This window comes from Zingiber officinale, chromosome 4A (genome assembly GCF_018446385.1).
Source record: "Zingiber officinale cultivar Zhangliang chromosome 4A, Zo_v1.1, whole genome shotgun sequence".
In the NCBI taxonomy this organism is placed as follows: Eukaryota; Viridiplantae; Streptophyta; class Magnoliopsida; order Zingiberales; family Zingiberaceae; genus Zingiber; species Zingiber officinale.
In genome coordinates, this window is record NC_055992.1 from 120,922,206 (window position 1) to 120,940,606 (window position 18,401).

Consider the following 18,401-nt stretch of genomic DNA (forward strand, 5'->3'; position numbering starts at 1 on the left):
ACTTGATCTCTCGAACTCCCCATTCTGCTCAATTACGTGTAACTCTTGCGATTATGAACCAATAATCGGGCATTGCCCCTCATCTTTCACAACCCATGATCCAGATTGCTCAACAACCTCAGAGTTTATGGTTTGAATATTGATGCTTTATAAATATTAAAGCCGGCGACTGTATGGTTCTCTTAATATAATCCTACTTTCTGCTCTATTATAATTGTTCTATTGTAATTTAGTTATAATAGTGATTTAAACATCACAAAGACTTTGTTGAATAACTTTAGTGTCTTCTCATATGTGTGTTTTTTTTTGAAATAATTGTGGATCAATATTTTGCCTTTCATTCTCAACCAATCTATATATACACACACATCGTGCTCTGCAGCGGGCCCTTCATCCGACACCGTCCACGACACTGACCGTCCAAGCTTTTAAAATGAATCCATACTATACACCTGGATTTATAGAGTAATTTATTTTAGAATATATTATATATATTTAAAATTTAAAATTTCAAAATTTAAGAGTCACATTATAATGTGATTATGAGATATATTATATGTATTTAAAATTTAGAAACTGAGTTATAATATATTTAAATTAATAAGATTTTTTTTTCAGATTTATTTTTTTAGCTATATAGTCTTGGGATTAAAAGTTTTAGATGGATATAGTATTCCTCTTTTCAAAAACTAATGATTAAAAAAAATTAAGTCCAACCGACACGCACTGTCACAGTCACAGGGGGTTTCGTCCGCATCAGTACGTGCATATATATAGTCATGCTGTAACATTTTTTGTATAATTACAAAAGCCATAAATTCTAATTGATGGTCCATCTAAAGTATAATAAATACGATGGTCCACTCATTAACTCTTCTTGTAATTAGGAGGGTCAATCAGCCTTACGGATAGGGATGTAAATAAATTAAGTCGTTCGTGAGTTATTCAAAGCTCGATTTGATAAAAATTCATTTGAGCTCGTTTAATGAGACTCATTAAGATAAACAAATCAAACTCAAGTTTCACAATACTCGGCTCGTTAGCTCGTGAACACGTTCGTTAAGCTCATGAATCAACTTTTAAATTAAAAAAAAATAATAGTTTTGATATTAAATTTATAGATTTTACACTCTACTTATGAAAAATATAGACAAATATATTAAATTTATTTATTAGAATAAAATTATAAATTTTAATAAAAATATTATAATTTTCTCTAAATATATAATTTAATTTTTAATGAATCTTTAAGTTTATAATTTATACTTATTCAGCTCGTTTAGGATCGATAAAAATTCGAATAACCTCGTGAGCCATGAATATATTCGTTAAATAAAGCTCGAATTCGGCATGATTATAAACGAGTCAAGCTCAAACATTCAAGAGTTCGGCTCGACTCGGCTCGATTACACCCCTCTACTTATGAAGAAGCAATCCAAACTTAAAAATAAAGATATTTATTATTATTATTATTATTATTACTAATTCTAAAGTTGATCGATGAGCTTCCACGTACATAAATTTTTTGTCACCATTAAAATAAATTACGGAGTACATATGCGTTTTTAAGAATGGCCCAACTAACTTTATAAAATTTTCAAATTATTTAAGTGAAATGTGTCTTAATAAAATTTAAACCTTTATTGCTTCAGAAGCTAATACTATATTTTATCATCATACATGATGCGAAGATAAACGAAGTTTATACCAATGATAAGTCTAAGGTAGTTCAGATCCTCTGTCCTCATTTCTTTTTGTTCTCGTGTTTCATTGTCGATCGGACAGATTAGATTAAATCTTAAGGATGTTTTACACATCACGAGGATACTATACATATTTTAAAGATACCATGATGTCTTGAGATTTAATCTGATCCGTTCGATCGGCAATGGGACACGGGAACAGAGAAAAATGGGGACAGAGGATCTGAATTAAGTCTAAGGTGGGAAAAACACTTAAGTGCTAGTTTAACCAGACTGCCCATCCAGCCGTACGAGGAATAACTTATTGAGCCGAGCAATGATGGAGAAGAACAACCCAGAGCGACTGGACAAGGAATCCCGACCGAGCGACTCCCCAGCTCGGTCAAACAGTGAGATCCCTTACTTAGCTCATTGTATCCTTTGGGAAGTTAATGCCGCTGACAGGAGAACATGGTCAACAGACAAATCGTATGATGAAAGCTTCTATTGTCATGTCAGAAATTTACATGTCCTATTAAAAAATAGTGTCAGAGACACTTTTCTAACCTGTCTTTTCATAATGTGCACATGCTTTGAGAAGTATGCACGTACACTACAGGACAACTATATAAAGGGAGGTCCATGCACCCGAGGAGGTATGTATTATTCTATAATTAAACTCTTGTTGCTATAATTTCTATTATTCTTCTACTATTCTGATGAACGTCAGAGAGCCAATATCAAAGACTCCTTTTCTAACTCGATACTAAGGGTGCGTTTGGTTTGTCCCATTTTCATTTTCATTTTTTGGAAAACGTGCGTTTTTCATTTTTTAGAAAATGACTTTTCTGCGTTTTTTGTTTTCTTAGAAAACACTTTCTCATTTTCTTAAAAATGAACGTGGAAAACACAAACCAAACGCGTTTTCCATTTTCTCAAAAAATGAAAATAGAAAACAACATGAAAAACGTAAACCAAACGCCCCCTAATATTTTTGATTTTGTAGGATGAAACAGAGTCTTCACATAATCAATAATTAAGTCATATCTCCAACTAACTGTCTTTACCCTACTCAAATAGGATCAATACCATACATGAAAATAAAGACATTTAGCCATTATTTAACATAGTGATAACAATTGAATTTAACATCAATTCAATTCATTGAGGTTTAAATCATTAAATATATATTTTAAAGTTTTAAAACTAATTTAAAAGATCGTTCATTCATCATTTTGGGGATATGGCCATGCTCTACTTAATATTCAACGGAAAAAGCTAAAATCTCGTGGAGCTAACTTTTATATTCTCTTGTTTTATAATAAAAATAAAATTCTTGATTAATGTTTTTTTAATTAGAAGTATCGATCCGATTAATTTTAAAATAGACGATTCAATTTTATATTCCACTCTCTAAGTAAATATAAGAAGTGTGATGACTCTTAACATTCTAATTTTAACTACCATTATAAATATATTTATGTGAAAATTTAATTTTAATTATTTAATAAATACATTTTACTTTTTATCAGGTTTTCGAGGCAATTGGTTAATGATAGACTCTCTAATGAATAATTAATGAATTTAAGATTTGATTTTTAATTATGACGTATTATAGGAAAATTTTCTTCTAATAAAAAATAAATAGGCCTAAGAATATAATGCTAGCCGTTTGGATAAATCACTATCGGTATTTTTCAATTTATCTGATGGGCAATGAAAATATTTTTTTAAACTGAACCAACCATCTCAAAGTTAATTGGTTCTAAAATTTGAATATTTTTAATATTAACTTAAAAAATTATATTAATGAATTTGTAATAATTCTTATCCACTGGCGGAGCTAGCCCAGGTAATCTATCCAGGTTGTGCGCCACGAGCGCCAATGCTATCTGGACTAAGCTCCTCTTTCTCTTTCGTTTTTCTCTTTTTTTCAAACGTCAATTTGAGTTTTCTCTCTTTTCACCTCTGCTGGCACCCGGGCTACAACCCGGGTTGGGATGTACCTGGCTCCGCCCTTGTTCTTATCGAAGTTAGAGCGTAGCACAGACGGTAAGTATATGATATCTCTGACATAATTACCAAAGGTCGATTCTCAGGAACTGACGATATAAGGTTTAACTCACCATACTTCTGACGCCTGTTTATATGCATATACCTCCCTCTATATCCTTGGAGTCATCATTAGGGGGTCATTAATATAGTGAACCTATATTTTTTTCAAATACTAAAATCAAATATTTTAATAATTTATTAGGGAACATTTAACTTTTTAAAGTATTTAAAAGAATCAGCATAAGTACATTTCTTAATAAAAAAATATAAAATAATAGATAGGCGGTCGCTATGGACTATAATTTTGCAGCTAGAGGCTGCGATCGGCTCCACTATAATTTTACAGCTATTAATTTTATTTTATTTTATTTTTAAGTAGAAGAGTGTTTAAGAAAAGAAATGGATGATAAATGAGTCAATTTGTGGTGTTTAAATTTATTTGCTAGAGTAATCGAGTCAAATCAAGTCAGTTTAAAAATAATTATTATTGGATTTTTTTAATGAATTTAAGCTGGGCTGAAACTTGACTCAAACTGAATTGAAATTCAAGGCATTAAGTTGATTCACAAATTACAAATCCATCCATTTTTTTCTCTTAATTTTTCCTTTCTCTTGCACGCTCATTTTTTTTTTCACATTACAAGTGTCATTAAATTATACACAATATATATTATTAAATTATATTGTAAATACTAAAGGAAATCAGAGTCTTCTTTTTTATCCATGGCTCTTTTAAAAATTATTAAAATAATATCCCATCTATAATTTTTTATTTAAAATATTCTTATATACCGCATCTTAAAATTATTTTATTTAAATTTGTTTGTTTTAACAAACAGAGTGGCTTCTCTTAGTTTAGTTTTTTTTTTCTTTTTATATTTTTTGTGCTTAAGTTCTGCCCAATTAATTTTGGCGGTAAATGTCTTTTCTAGTTCGCCTACGTATGATAATTTATAAATACTTACCAATATTTAGAATATTAATTTATATTGGGTTTTTTAATTACTTAACCACTACAAATGTCACATGGGGGTGTTTGGTTGGAATGAGATCCTTAAATCATTTTTTGACAAACTCCTAGATCAAGAAAGATGGGGGTCATTGTCTCCCATTAATATAAGTACTCGATCAGGGGATGGTCCAGTATTCCATTCCCGTTTGGTTAGATGAAAATGGAGAATGAAAAAGTGATTGAAAGTTAATGTTTAATTTAGTAAATTGATGGTAAATTTTATGAATTCAATTCTCTATTTCATCAATCAATCCATTCCATCATCTTCACAGATTCTAATCAAAATCCAGCTAACCAATCCTCCAAACTAGATCTATATTAGCATCAGATTCAAACTAGAGAGGGAAGAACAAGAGAGAGGGAAGAAGAAGGAGAAGCAACTAGGAAGGTTATCGACAATGCCTGCTGTTCCTTCGGCCGCCCAAGAGGAGTCCCCGCGGAACCTCCAATTCCATGCACATGCAACCTCCACCTTCTTCACTACACTCCTACTCATCTCCTTCACGTTGTTGCTGCTCTTCTACCTCCGCCGCCGCCGCCAGAAGGTCAACAAGGAAACCAGCAGCCTCCGCCTCCCACCCAACCCGCCGGGCCTCCCCATCATCGGCAATCTCTACCAGATCGGCGACCTCCCCCACCGCTCCCTTCACCAACTCTCACTTGCCTACGGCCCCCTCCTCCGCCTCCAGCTCGGGAGAATCACCACTCTCGTCGTCTCCTCCCCCGCCATCGCCCGCGACGTCCTCAAGACCAACGACCTCTCACTCTGCTCCCGCCCCGATATCGCAACCTGGCGCCGTTACTCCTACGGCAGCCTCGAAGTCGCTCTCTCCCCCTACTCCCCCCGCTGGGTCAGTGCGCGCCGGCTCTTGCTCACCCACTTCCTCTCCCCGCGCCCGGTCCGAGGCCTCTCCGCCGCGAGGGAGGAGGAGGTACGGACCCTGATGAACACCGTGGCCGCTGCCGCCGCGTCCGGCCACACGGTCGACCTCAGCAAGAGTCTGATGAGTTTGGTGAGCTGCATTGTATGCCGGGCCGTGTTTGGGAAGAGGTTCGCGCCGGCGGGGGAATCCTCGATGAGCGAGATCGGGGGCGTGTTATGTCTGACGGCGGAGATCTTGGGGGGGTTCGTCGCTGGGGACTACTTCCCGTGGGCGCGCCGCTGGCTCAACGCCGTCACGGGAGTGCATGGAAGGCTTGAGAGGAGCTTCAAGGAGTGGGACGACTTGTTCGAAAGGGAAATTAAAGAGCGGGAACGCGCCGGCACCGGCAGTAGTGAGGACGGCACCTATGCCAGTGTTCTGATGCGCTTACTCAAAGAGGAACAGAGTAACAAGGAAGGCGGCCTCACGAGGGACGCCGTGAAAGCTTTTCTCTGGGTAAAAACCACGTACTGTCCAAATTGGCGAATTACGGAATCCTATATAAAACTTTGATTTAGAGATTCGTGTTGATCTAAAAGGATTAATTTCCTCTCAATTAATCAATCCCCATCTTTATCAGGACTTGATGTTCGGCGGAACGGACACAACGGTTACGACATTGCAATGGGCCATGGCGGAGCTAGTGAGGACTCCTCGAGTGCTCGCTAGAGCCCAGGAGGAAGTCCGCCGAGTGGCAGCCGGAAAAAGCTACGTCGACGAGGAGGACCTCCCGAGGCTCAGCTACCTGCAGGCCATCGTCAAGGAGATCCTCCGACTCCACCCGGCCGCCCCCCTGATGCTGCCCCACGAGTGCCAGCAGAGTTGCAAGGTCGCTGGCTACGACGTTCCCGCCGGCACTAGAATCTACATCAACGCGTGGAGCATCGGGCGAGATGCGAACCTATGGGATAAACCCGACGAGTTCCGGCCGGAGCGGTTTGAGGGCAGCTCCGTCAACTACCAGGGGCAGTGCTTCGAGCTGGTGCCGTTCGGCAGCGGCCGGAGGATCTGTCCCGGGATCTTGATGGCAGAGTGGGTTATCTGGCTTACACTGGCCAATCTCTTACACGGCTTCGACTGGGCATTGCCTGCGGGAGTGAGAAGGGAGGATCTGGACATGAGCGAGGTGTTTGGGCTCGTCGTTAGCAAGAAGGAGCCGCTCGTGCTGATGGCAACTCCGGCGAAGTTACTTTAATTGCATTATGGCGGAGGGGAATGCTGATGGCAACTCTGGCGAAGTTACTTTAGTTGTATTATGGCAGAGGGGAATGCTGATGGCAACTCCGGCAAAGTTACTTTAATTGTATTATGGCACAGGGGAAGGAGCCGCCTCTGGTTTAAATAAAAATAAACTTTATTAAACTTAATATTAATATAATTTTTTTACAGGAGCCCTAAATCTTAGTTAAATAACTTTAAAAAATAAGAAAATATCACAAAAGGAATAGAAAAATAAAAAATAAAAATAACTAATATTAAAAAAAATATAAACTAACTTTACGAAAATAAAATTAATCCTTTTCAAAAGAGATAAGATCTCAATTAAGTTTTAAAAAGAAAAGAAATTCTAAAAATTTAAAATAAATAAAAGAAAAATCAAAAGATCAGATCTAGAATGTTGATGACTTAGTTAGCCGATTCCGTCTCCTCTAGACTTTGAATCGAATGTAACTATGTTAGAAGGTTACAAACTAATTATTTTCCTTGTAAGTAGCTTTGATCGTCCTTCTTCAATATCCAGAAGGGAGGTTGGTAGTCGCATTTTCTTTTCGTAACAACTTGAAGGTTAATATACCCACGTTAGATGATATAAGATGATTATATCCCTAGATGCTCTTGCATCAGACGCCCCAGGTTGAAAAGTAGTCCTTTAGTTTAAAACAACGTCTTCAACATCCATAGTGTTAGGATGTATACTAAAAGCCTAATTTTTTATAAACATTTATTTTGAAATAAGAATTACATTGGTCAAATGTCTACATTTATGTTAAATGTAGTTGTCCATTTAATTTATATTGCAATCTACTTTTTTATTACTGTTATTTTTGGTAGAAATATTAGACAGACACAGGTGTTCCACAAAAACATGATGATATCCAAAGCAAAGTGTGAAGTTACAATAGGAGGGGAATACAAAAACAGCTGTTGTTCTATTAAAATCAGAGATACAGTCCTTAAGGGTTTACATAGCTTCCAAAGCCAGAGGCTTGATCCTTTCTAGTCAGATGAGCTCGGACCTTAATTAGATCTTCTGTAATTAGGTCGATGGTACGTTTCAACTGCCCAATGGTCTCATCTTTGATACGTCCTTCCTCTTTCAAGAGAGTCACCTCATCTTCATGCTTCCTCTTCAAGTAAACAATATATTGCCCCTGACTCTGAAAGTCAGATTGAGCTTTATGCTTAAGAGCGATCTCGGCTCGGGTCCTAGATTTGGCGGTTAGCCAGAGGCTCTCCATCTCATGAGTAAGGGAAGCCTGAAGATCTTTGCTCGCGGTCATCTCCTGAAGGATGCCTTCCTTTTGAGCCAGTAGCTCCGTCAGAGTGGCAATTTGCTAGAGTGAGACTTCTTCTTTTTGAGCCGATAGCTCTAGCAGATGGGAAGTCTGTCTAAGCAGAGAAGCAAGTTCGTTAGGTTCTGTGGTAGGCTCCATTTGTACAGAATACTGCATTAACAAGAGGATAGTTGGAAGCAGCGGATGTTCAGATCTTTTATAAGGAAGGAGAAGGTGAAGAGGTTTACTTGAAGCTTGAGGCGACGCTTAGAAAGTGTAGCATTTATGGGAAGAAAGCGCACTCAGAAGTTGAGGGGTCAGCATGAGCATAGGAGATAGTACCTCTCCTAGGAGGACAGGATATTCCCCAAAAGGTAGAGGGGAGACAGGGCAGCAAAGGGTGCGAGAGCCAGGTCAGCCAACACAAGGACGAGGGTCTAGTCAGTCGAACTAGAGCCTCATTCAACTAGACTTGAGAGGGAGGCTTGTGATACGGTGCATGTTTTGTGGGGTCGATAGGATGATGTGGTTATGAGTCAAAACCGCAAGAGGGTCAGAAGTCAAGCTGACCTGGAGGATAGGAAGGTCAAAAGTCAAGCCTCCGTGGCCGGTCAGCAGTCAAGCTGAGGGGGAGGTCAGGAAGGTCAGAAGTCAAGCCTCCGTGGCCGGTCAGCAGTCAGGCTGACATAGACAGCAGGGAGGTCAAAAGTCCAGCTTACGTGGCCAAAGTCAAAGTCTCGACGGGCAGGGTGGTCAAAGGAGAGAATTATAAGACCCAACCTTGATAGTGAGTAATAAATGGGCTCGTGGGCCAGGTATGGCTAAGGATGGAAACTACCAACAGGTTTGGTACAGACCCAGCGTGCAGGTCGGGACATCCAAGCCAAGGATCACAGGTCTGCTTACAGACCTAGCGTACAGGTCGGGACATCTAAGCCAAGGATCACAGGTCTGCTTACAGACCCAGCGTGCAGGTCGGGACATTCAAGCCAAAGTCACAGGTCTGCTTACAGACCTGGCATGCAGGTCGGGACATCCAAGCCAAGGATCACAGGTCTGTTTATAGACCCAACGTGCAGGTCGGGGCATACAAGTCAAGGGTAATGATATATAAAAGTAGGGCGAGCCCAGATCTCGAAACGCAGGCTCATTGGTCAGATACTACAGGACAAATTAGCCAAGGAATCGTAACTACTTGTTAGAGAGAATAATCAAGATATCAGGGAATATGCCAATAGTTGGGGCTCAATACACCTTCGATTTTGCCGCCAGCCTATCAAGAAAAGCCACGTGTCAATCGTCGTCAGACAAAGCCTAACAGCCGACATTACCTGACACTCGTCAGACCCAGAAACTTCAGTTACAGTATAAAAAGGGATGCCTTGTTCCTTATGCATGTACGCTCACTCGTCATTTCTTACTAGTCTATACTTTTCATCACTTCTCTGCGATTTCTGGGGAAAAAGTACCTGACTTGAGCGTCGGAGGGCCTGACTCGGGGACTTTTTCCCTGGTTTTTTGTCTCTAACGACTGGTGGATCCGTCTGAGTGTGCGCAGGGCAACAACGTCGTCGTCCTGATTATTTCTAGCCGTCAACCGCCCGTGTGAACCTTTCCAGAGGGGGGTACCAGGTATATTTGACACTTCAACGACTCTCCGTCAACTTTTCACACAACAAGACCCGCCTTCATCCGACTCAACTTCCGGACGGGATCAAATTTGGCGCCATCTGTGGGAACACAACAACTTGTTTCGGGACATGACGATAGAGGAGTCTGGTCGTATTCATGTCACTATGACCGCCGGAGAGTATGAGCTCTTCAAGGATGCCAAAAGGTTGGCAACCTCCGAGAGGCAGGCAACTGTTTCACGCCCACGACAAGCTCCTGCTGAAGCTTCCAAGGAGCCCCTCCCTGTTTCAGATCGGGGTTCTAAAAGAAAGTAGCTTGAGGTATTTCCTCAAATTCCTTATCGTGAGCCTGGTGTGGGATATTATCAGCCAGAGCCTCAAGGGCAGAGCCTCAAGAAGGAGCAGCCTCAAGCCTCCATGGCTGAGAGTTCCTTGCCACGAGACTCGAAGAAGGGAAATGCCCTTATCGTACCTGAGGTGTTCCCCGAAGATCCGGACGAGAAAGTACCTTTCTCGGCCAGGATTTTAAATAAAAGACTGCCTAAGGGTTACAGAGCCCCGTCGATCGAAGAGTATGACGGGAGCAAAGATCCGGAGGAGCACTTACGAAAATTTAAAAATGCAGCCCTGCTGCACCAATACAGCGATGCTGTCAAATGCAGAGTTTTCTTGAACACTTTAGCTGGCTCGGCCTTAAAGTGGTTCGATGGGCTACCTCAAGGGTCCATTACCTGTTTTTTGGACTTCAAAACGGCTTTTCTGCGTTGATTTGCTAGCAGCAAGAAGTATCAGAAGACAGATCATTGTCTCTTCGCTCTGAAGCAAGGGTCGACTGAGCCCTTAAGAAGTTATATCAACCGCTTTAATCAAGTGGCTCAGGATGCCCCCACTGCCACTTCAGAGATTCTGATGAGCGCCTTCTCTCATGGATTGGGAGTGGGAGAATTCTTCAGAGATCTCATCAAAAATTCTGCTCGGAATTTTGATGAGATGGTGGAAAAAGCTACTTCCTATATCAAAGTGGAAGAAGCGCAAGCAGCTCGAAGGAAGGTGGAAAGACCACCTCCCTCCACCAACAAGCAAGAAAGAAGGGTACCTCAACCACCCCCTCAACCTCTGCCGCGAGCCTGGGAGGCTAGACCTGTATTTCATCCTGGGCCGGAAGTCAAACCTGCACCATGAGTTGTCGCCGTGCATGTTCTCCGACCAGGGCCATGGAATAATCGGTACTGTACCTATCATCGGTCACGTATCATGATACTAATCATTGTTTTCAGTTCGCTCGAGACTCCAAACGAGCTGCCGAGATGGGTTTACCTCCGCCTGAATTAGCCCCTCAATTGATCAAGATGATGGAAGAACAATGGGGTGTGGCTGGACAGGTCGGGCAAGCTCGCCCCGACCTCGCAGGACCCAGTACTCATCAACTTGGCCGGGGAAAAGAGCCCGAAGGATCACGGGAGGCCGAGAATAGAGGTAATGCGGCCATCAGAGAGATTGGCATGATCTCTGGAGGGCCAACTGACGGAGATTCAGGGAGAGCACGCAAGTCTCATATCCATCGATTAGAGATTCATGTTGTCGGATGCAGTCAAGAATAAGCCGCCGACCCCGTTATTAGCTTCGAGCCAGCAGACCTGGAGGGTCTAGAGTTACCTCATGACGATGCACTCATCATCAAAGCCATCATTGCCAATAGTCGAGTGGCTCGGGTTTTCGTTGACACCGGGAGCTCGGTCAACATTCTATTCAGGACCACATTCGAAGAAATGCAAATTGATGCTGCTGAACTCCAGCCGGTGGCCACATCTCTATACGGATTTACAAGCAATGAAGTGAAGCCTATGGGTAAGATTAAGCTGGCCATATCTTTGGGCACTGAGCCGTTGGTGCGTACCAGGAGGAGCACTTTCATAGTAGTGGACTCCCCTTCTTCTTATAATGTCATTCTAGGAAGGCCCGCCCTGCATTAATTTAGGGCTGCTGTCTCAATATTCCATCAAAAAATTAAATTTCCTGTGAGCGAGCAGGTCGGGGAAGTTAAAGGAGAACAGAGGGTTTCTCGCCGATGTTATATTGACATGGTCTGAGTAGAGGCTCGGAAAATCAGAGGATACAAGATGGAGGTGTTCATGCTGTGCAGGAGGAGCCTCTGCCTATAGCTGAAGAACCCATCCCTTGGGAAGAAGTACAACTACACGCCGAGCGACCTGAAAGTCTAACCCAGGTGGCAAGCGACCTTCCCTCTCCCCTCAAAGAAGAGTTAATTCAATGCTTGATCCGCAACCAGGATGTCTTTGCCTGGTCTACTGAAGAGCTGCCCGGGGTCAAGCCGGAAGTAGTTGAACACAAGCTGCATTTAGTACCAGATTCCCGACCTGTAAAACAAAAGAAAAGGAATTTTCAGCTGACCAGAATAAAATAATAAGAGCCGAGGTGGATCAGCTCAAGAAGGCAGGACATGTTCGGGAGGTTTTGTTCCCATCATGGCTCTCCAATGTAGTCTTGGTAAAGAAGCCCAACAATAAGTGGAGAGTGTGCATAGACTTCCGGGACCTCAACCGGGCCAGCCCTAAAGACTGCTATCCTCTGCCCCAGATTGATCAAATGGTGGACTCCACGGCTGGATGCGAGAGGATATGTATGCTGGACGCCTACCAGGGGTATCATCAGATACTCTAGCAAGGGAGGATCAAGAAAAGGTTAGCTTTATTACGGCTGACGGTACTTTCTGTTATACTGTCATGCCCTTTGGCCTTAGGAACGCAGAAGCCACATACCAACGAATGATGGATAAAATCTTTCGGGAGCAGATTGAGCGAAATGTGGAGGTCTATGCAGATGATATACTCATCAAATCCCTGCTGGTCGTGAACTTGATCAAAGATGTGGAAGAAACATGCAGGACTCTCTGACAATATGGGTTGAAGCTGAATCCCTTGAAATGCTTATTTGGAGCTAAAGGAGGAAAATTCTTAGGTTACCTGGTGATTGAGCGAGGAATAGAAGTCAATCCTGAAAAATTTCAAATACTAAAGGATATGCAGCCTTCTCAAAATTTAAAAGAAACCCAGAAGCTGGTCGACAGAATAACAGCCCTGTCCAGATTTATTTCCCGGTCTGCAGACCGAGCTGCTCCTTTCTTTAAGGTGCTAAGGAAGGCCTCCAAATTCCAATGGGATGAAGAATGCACCAGAGCTTTCGAAGAACTGAAGAAGTATTTGGAGACTCTCCCTTCTCTCTTTAAGCCAGTTGTAGGAGAACCTTTATGGGTCTACTTGTTGGCTACCCCTGAGGCTGTAGGGGCTGTGCTTGTTAAAGAACATGATAATGTACAACGGCCAGTGTATTTCTTCAGTCATTTATTGAAAGGGGCCGAGTCTTGATACACGGCCTTAGAAAAGTTGGTTTATGGATTGGTCCTTATGGATCGGCGGTTGAGACCCTATTTCTTATCGCATCCTATCACAGTCCTAACCAATAGCACCATGGGAAGAGCACTAACTAATGTAGAAGTTGCGGGTCGACTTATCAAATGGGCAACGGAGTTGGGAGAATATGATATACAGTATCAGCCGCGCACCGCTATTAAGGCGCAGACCTTGGCAGATTTCTTAACAGAAGTTCATCAGACCAACTCTGAAGAAACCTGGAAGATCTACGTGGATGAGTCTGCTAATCACCAGGAAGCGGAGTCGGGGTCTTGGTAATATCTCCTCAAGGATATATACTCCAATTGGCGGTTCGATTAAATTTCTGAGCCACGAACAATGAAGCCGAATACGAGGCTTTGTTGGCAGGATTGCAAGCATCCCGACACGTGGGGCAGCCCGGGTAATCATTCATTTCGATTCGCGGCTGGTAACTCAGCAGGTGAATGACAACTTTATGATAAATTGTGATAAATTACAAGTATATCAGGAAGCATATGAAAAGATGAAGGGGGAATTCGCAGAAGTCACAGTGACCAAGATTCCCAGGTTAGATAATGAAAGAGCAGATGAGCTAGCAAAGATGGCCAGTTCCTTAACCACTTGGGTGTTGGATCGGTCAACGACACAAACTTTTCTGATAGCTCAGATAGACCTGTAAAATAATAGAGAGGAAACTATTGATTGACGGACACCCATGATTAATTATCTCAGACAGGAGATCTTACCGACCGACCAGAAGAATCACGATTGATAAGGAAGCAGGTCCATGCTTATGTCATGATTGGGGACCAGCTCTACAAGAGGTCCTTCTCTCGACCTTTACTTAAATGCTTGAGTATGGAGGAGGCCGACCAGGCCTTGTGAGAAATACACCTGGGATGCTGTGGCAATCATGTTGGCGGTCAGACATTATCTTGCAAGGTATTCCTGGTCGGGTATTTCTGACCCACTTTACAAAGGGATGCACATAAGTTGGTGAGCACATGCTTGTCCTGCCAGAAACATCAAAACTTGACACATCGACCTACGACCCTATTGAGAACTTCTATAGTTTCATGTCCTTTTGATCAATGGGGCATGGATATCGTGGGACCATTTTCGATGGCGCCCGGTCAGAGACGTTTCTTATTGGTGGCCGTGAACTATTTTTCTAAGTGTGTAGAAGCAGAAGCTCTAGCCCGGATCACAAAAGATGCCGCCATTCAATTCCTGTGGAAGAACATTCTTTGCAGATTTGGTATTCCTCACAAGCTGGTGTCTGACAATGGAAGGCAATTTCAAGGACAAAGAATCCAGGCCTGGTGCAAGGGATTTGGCATAACGCAAGCCTTCACTTCAGTAGCTTATCCTCAAAGCAATGGTCAGACCAAGGTAATCAACAGAGAAATAGTACGAGGTCTGAAGGTCAAGCTAGATCATGTTGGAGGCAATTGGGTGGAATAGTTGCCAAGCATTCTGTGGGCTTACCGTACAACACCTCGGGAAAGTACAAGTCTGACACAATTCCACCTGGTTTATGGCAATGAAGCAGTTGTACCCATAGAAATTGGAGTGACATCGGTCAGGAGGACACTATATGATGAAGGAAACACAGAGCGACGGTTAGCTGAGCTGGATCTCATTAGTGAAACTCGGGACAGAACGGTGGCTCGGTTGGAGGCCTATTGACAAAGGATGAGACAAAATTATAACAGAAGAGTGATTCCTCGATTCTTCGGAGAAGGAGATCTGGTCTGGAAGCAAATCAAGCCAGTGGGAGACGTGACTAAGCTAGCACCTCAATGGGACGGGCCTTACAAGGTCATTAAAAAGTTAGCATCCGGAGCTTATTATTTACAAGATGAACGGGGCAAAAAGCTAGATCGACCATGGAGTGCTAATTACCTGCGACCTTATCAAGTTTGAAGAAGTAGGCCGAGAAGTGTTAGCTGGGTGGTAAGCCGGGCTGTCACTTATCCAACAAACCAGGATAGCAGGCCAGGGAAAAGTAGATCGGAGAAAGTAGAAGAAGATGTGAAAGCAAAAATTGTATGTCCTAATACTTTTTATGACAAAAGCTAAGCCATTTTAGTAAAAGCAAACCTTAGAATGCAAATGAAGAAACAGCAAAGTACTTTACAAGAAATTCTCACGTCACTATATACAAGTAGCCAAGAAATGTCACTTGAAAGGAGCAAAAATTTCATCCGGGATCTCTTTGAGGATTCGGTCATGGTCTAAAAATTCAGGAGGCGGAAGGGACTTTAAGTAGTCTTGCTCATAAAGTTGACGCAGAGCCCCGCCCGCCCCATAGATAACAGACGTGGAGAAACGGTGTCCCACCTATGCACAGAATTCTGGAGAACGTAGATACAAAGCACGGTTCTGTAGGCAGCGATCGTTCTCTCCATCTCTGTAAATAGCCAGAACTGTTGATACGCCCTCTGTGGTAGCCCGAGACTGGGTCAGTTCTTTCCGGGCCGTGGCCAGCTCTGCTGCTTGGGAGGTCAATTGAGCCTCCTAAGATTTCAACTTCTTGTCTTGCTCTTGCGCCAGAGTCTCGGCAGCACGCAACTTCTAAGTCAATTGTTCCATAGCTCGTTGATGCTCTAAAGTTTGTTGATCTACACTCTGCTGGTGCACAATATTGACTCGACTTTATTCTTCCTGGAGAACTTTAAGTGCACGGTTGGCCTGCGCTAGGGATATTTCCAGACTGTTCTTCTTTTTGGTTAAATCTTTTATCTCGGCCCGTAAAGCATGGCTAGCATGGGCAGGATCATTCAATTGCAGTTCCAGTTCAGCAACATGGTCCCGCAGCGCCTTATTCTGATAATGAGTAGCATGGAAGGAATGGTTCACTACCAGAGACTCTGCACAAGACTGAGACATACAGGAAATATCTGATAAGAGCGGGAAAAATAACAGTTGGGAAATCTTCAAAATTTACCTTGATATACAACTCTGCGAATTTGTCCATCTGAGCCAGGGGAGGCAAGGAGTTCATGTGCTGCATGCTTTCTTTCCATAAAGTGGCTAGATGACCTTTTATCTTGAGGGAGCTGGTGGGAACATCTGTTCGAGACCATAACCTCTCCTCAGAAGGGACAGTGATATAGTAACAGTGATGAGTAAGCGGGGGTGGTTCTGAGGGACCCGCAGCTGAGCCCGGAGGAGCTGAGGGCTCAGCAGTTGAGCCAGAAGGAGCTGAAGAAGGATCCTGAGGAGGTGCTGCAGAAGGGGTAACTGAAGGGTGTTCTGAGGGGCCAGCTTCATCGCCCTGAAGTTGCTGCGATGCAGAAGGTTGAGACAACGGAGGCTCGACCGGAATATCAGATGGAGCGAGGGGATCATTTACATGGCTCGGGATTGGAGGCGGAGTCGCAATGGGAGGTGGAGGAGAGGCAACTGCAGCTGGAGGAGGAGAAGAGATAGACGACGGACCTGAGTCGAACACCGGACGTGGGGCTTAGCGTCGACGTCTCTGAGCCAGCGGCTGGCCATCCGAATTAGAATCATCAGAGGGTGACCGAGCCCTGCGTCTAGAGGGAGAAGGGGCATCCTGGCTCAGGCGGTCATTTGTGGAGCGGGTCCTGCGAGCTGCTTGAGAAGCCTCTCTGAAAGCGGGGCTGGCAAAGGAAACGTTGCCTGTTCCTCCACCCAGGCCCATACGTCTTCCACCAAGGCCTAGACCAGGGGTATAGGTGGCTTTGGGAGGACTAGCCGATTGGAGGGGTGTTGAGGTAGTAGGCCGAGTTGTACGAGGGGCCCGAGGGCGAGCAGGGGAGCAGGTCGGGCTCCAGAAGACCCTCACCGAGCAGGTCGGGGCGGAGGATTGACCGAGGAAGCCCCACCGATTGAAGTTGAAGACGAGTGGGGGAGTGCTCTCCTCTGTAGGATAACTCGGCCACGCCTCATTATTTCCATATCGCTCAAAGGAAGGGGCTGAACCTCTGAAGCGTGGGTTAAGACTTCAGCTGCACAAGATAAAATGTGAAATTAATTGCCATAGAAAAAATAAAGTGCCCATGAAGTGATAACAGAAAGGAAAGAGAGACTTACACAGGGAGTGAGGCGTATCAAGGGTCAGATAAATCAGGCGAAAATAGGACAACAGTTCATCTGACGATAACAAACGCGTCAAGTTTAGCTGCCAGCTGGACAAGCGAGACGAGACTTTTGTGTAAGAAGTGTCAAGATAAAATTCCCCTAGCTCGGGAGAGGGAGGAAGTGACTGTTGTCATCGCAGGGGCCACTCCACCTCGTGGGGAAAGATAATGAAGAAAAATTTGTTCCTCCAGCTTGGGGCAGAAGGCGGCAGGGATGAGAAAAAAGTAGTTCGGAGACGAGGCTAAAAACGAAATGTGCCCTCTTCCTGGCGCCGAAAGATAAAGAAGCAGTGGAATAAGTGGGAGGACCAAGATAATTCACATATGTCACATAGTATTACAAAGCCACAGAGGATCCCGATGGAGTTGGGTGTCAGTTGCCCTAGGGGAATTTGAAAGTAGTGGCATATGTCGGAAAAGAAAGGGTGGATAGGAAGACGAAGGCCCGCCACGAATTGCTCTTTAAAGAAGGTGCTAGAGCCAGCAGGGGGATTGAAGAATTGATGTATTCCAGTGGGGATAATCACTTGCACGTCATCCTCAATTCCGTAGGTGTAACGTAGGTCATCTCGGTCCAATTCATCGAAGGTGGATGAGCCAGGATAGTACGCCGCCGCCAAAGAAGGAAGAAAGGAGGGGGAAGCCATGAGAAAAAGAAGCAAAAAGAAGAAAGATTGAGCGGAAAGCTATCGACGCAAAAGCAGGAGGATCGGAAGTAAGAAGGGGTTCAAGCAAAAGGAAGGGGAAAAGGACATGAAACACTTGAAGTCAAGAGTGAGGAGAATATTTATAGTCGCCTAGCAAAGGGGTAATTTTGTCATATTATCATCCATCGGAGCAAAATAATGGGCGGGAACAACGAGAGCCGAAGGATCTTCCTCGGAAATAACGTCTAAGGGCATAGAAAAGTACCAGCGCGAAGTATGAGGAGACGGATCTCGGTAAAGGATATGAACAGTTGTTTTAGAAAAGTGCCCACGCTTTCCCCCGTCTGGGCTTAACTCTTAAATAACCCGGTCTTCGTCTATACAGACCTGGGTTATGAGGGGCCCTGGTCTGGGCTTAACTCTTAATTTCTCGG

At 43.4% G+C, this 18,401-nt stretch overlaps 2 protein-coding genes across 2 annotated transcripts; both read left to right on the forward strand.

The window, feature by feature from the left end:
• Nucleotides 1-5,147: 5,147 nt before the first annotated feature.
• LOC121972712 (cytochrome P450 71B34-like) lies at nt 5,148-6,185 on the forward strand. The gene has a single exon (XM_042524356.1). The coding sequence runs from the start codon at nt 5,148-5,150 to the stop codon at nt 6,183-6,185; it is 1,038 nt and encodes a 345-aa protein (XP_042380290.1).
• Nucleotides 6,186-6,257: 72 nt separating this feature from the next.
• Nucleotides 6,258-6,928, forward strand: LOC121973602 (cytochrome P450 71A1-like). Its single transcript, XM_042524997.1, has one exon. The coding sequence runs from the start codon at nt 6,259-6,261 to the stop codon at nt 6,865-6,867; it is 609 nt and encodes a 202-aa protein (XP_042380931.1). The 5' UTR covers nt 6,258; the 3' UTR covers nt 6,868-6,928.
• Nucleotides 6,929-18,401: the final 11,473 nt, after the last annotated feature.

What these genes read in the sequence shown, in the direction of transcription:
- LOC121972712 (XM_042524356.1), top strand. Translation starts at nt 5,148, where the DNA reads ATGCCTGCTGTTCCTTCGGCCGCCCAAGAGGAGTCCCCGCGGAACCTC.
- LOC121973602 (XM_042524997.1), top strand. Translation starts at nt 6,259, where the DNA reads ATGTTCGGCGGAACGGACACAACGGTTACGACATTGCAATGGGCCATG.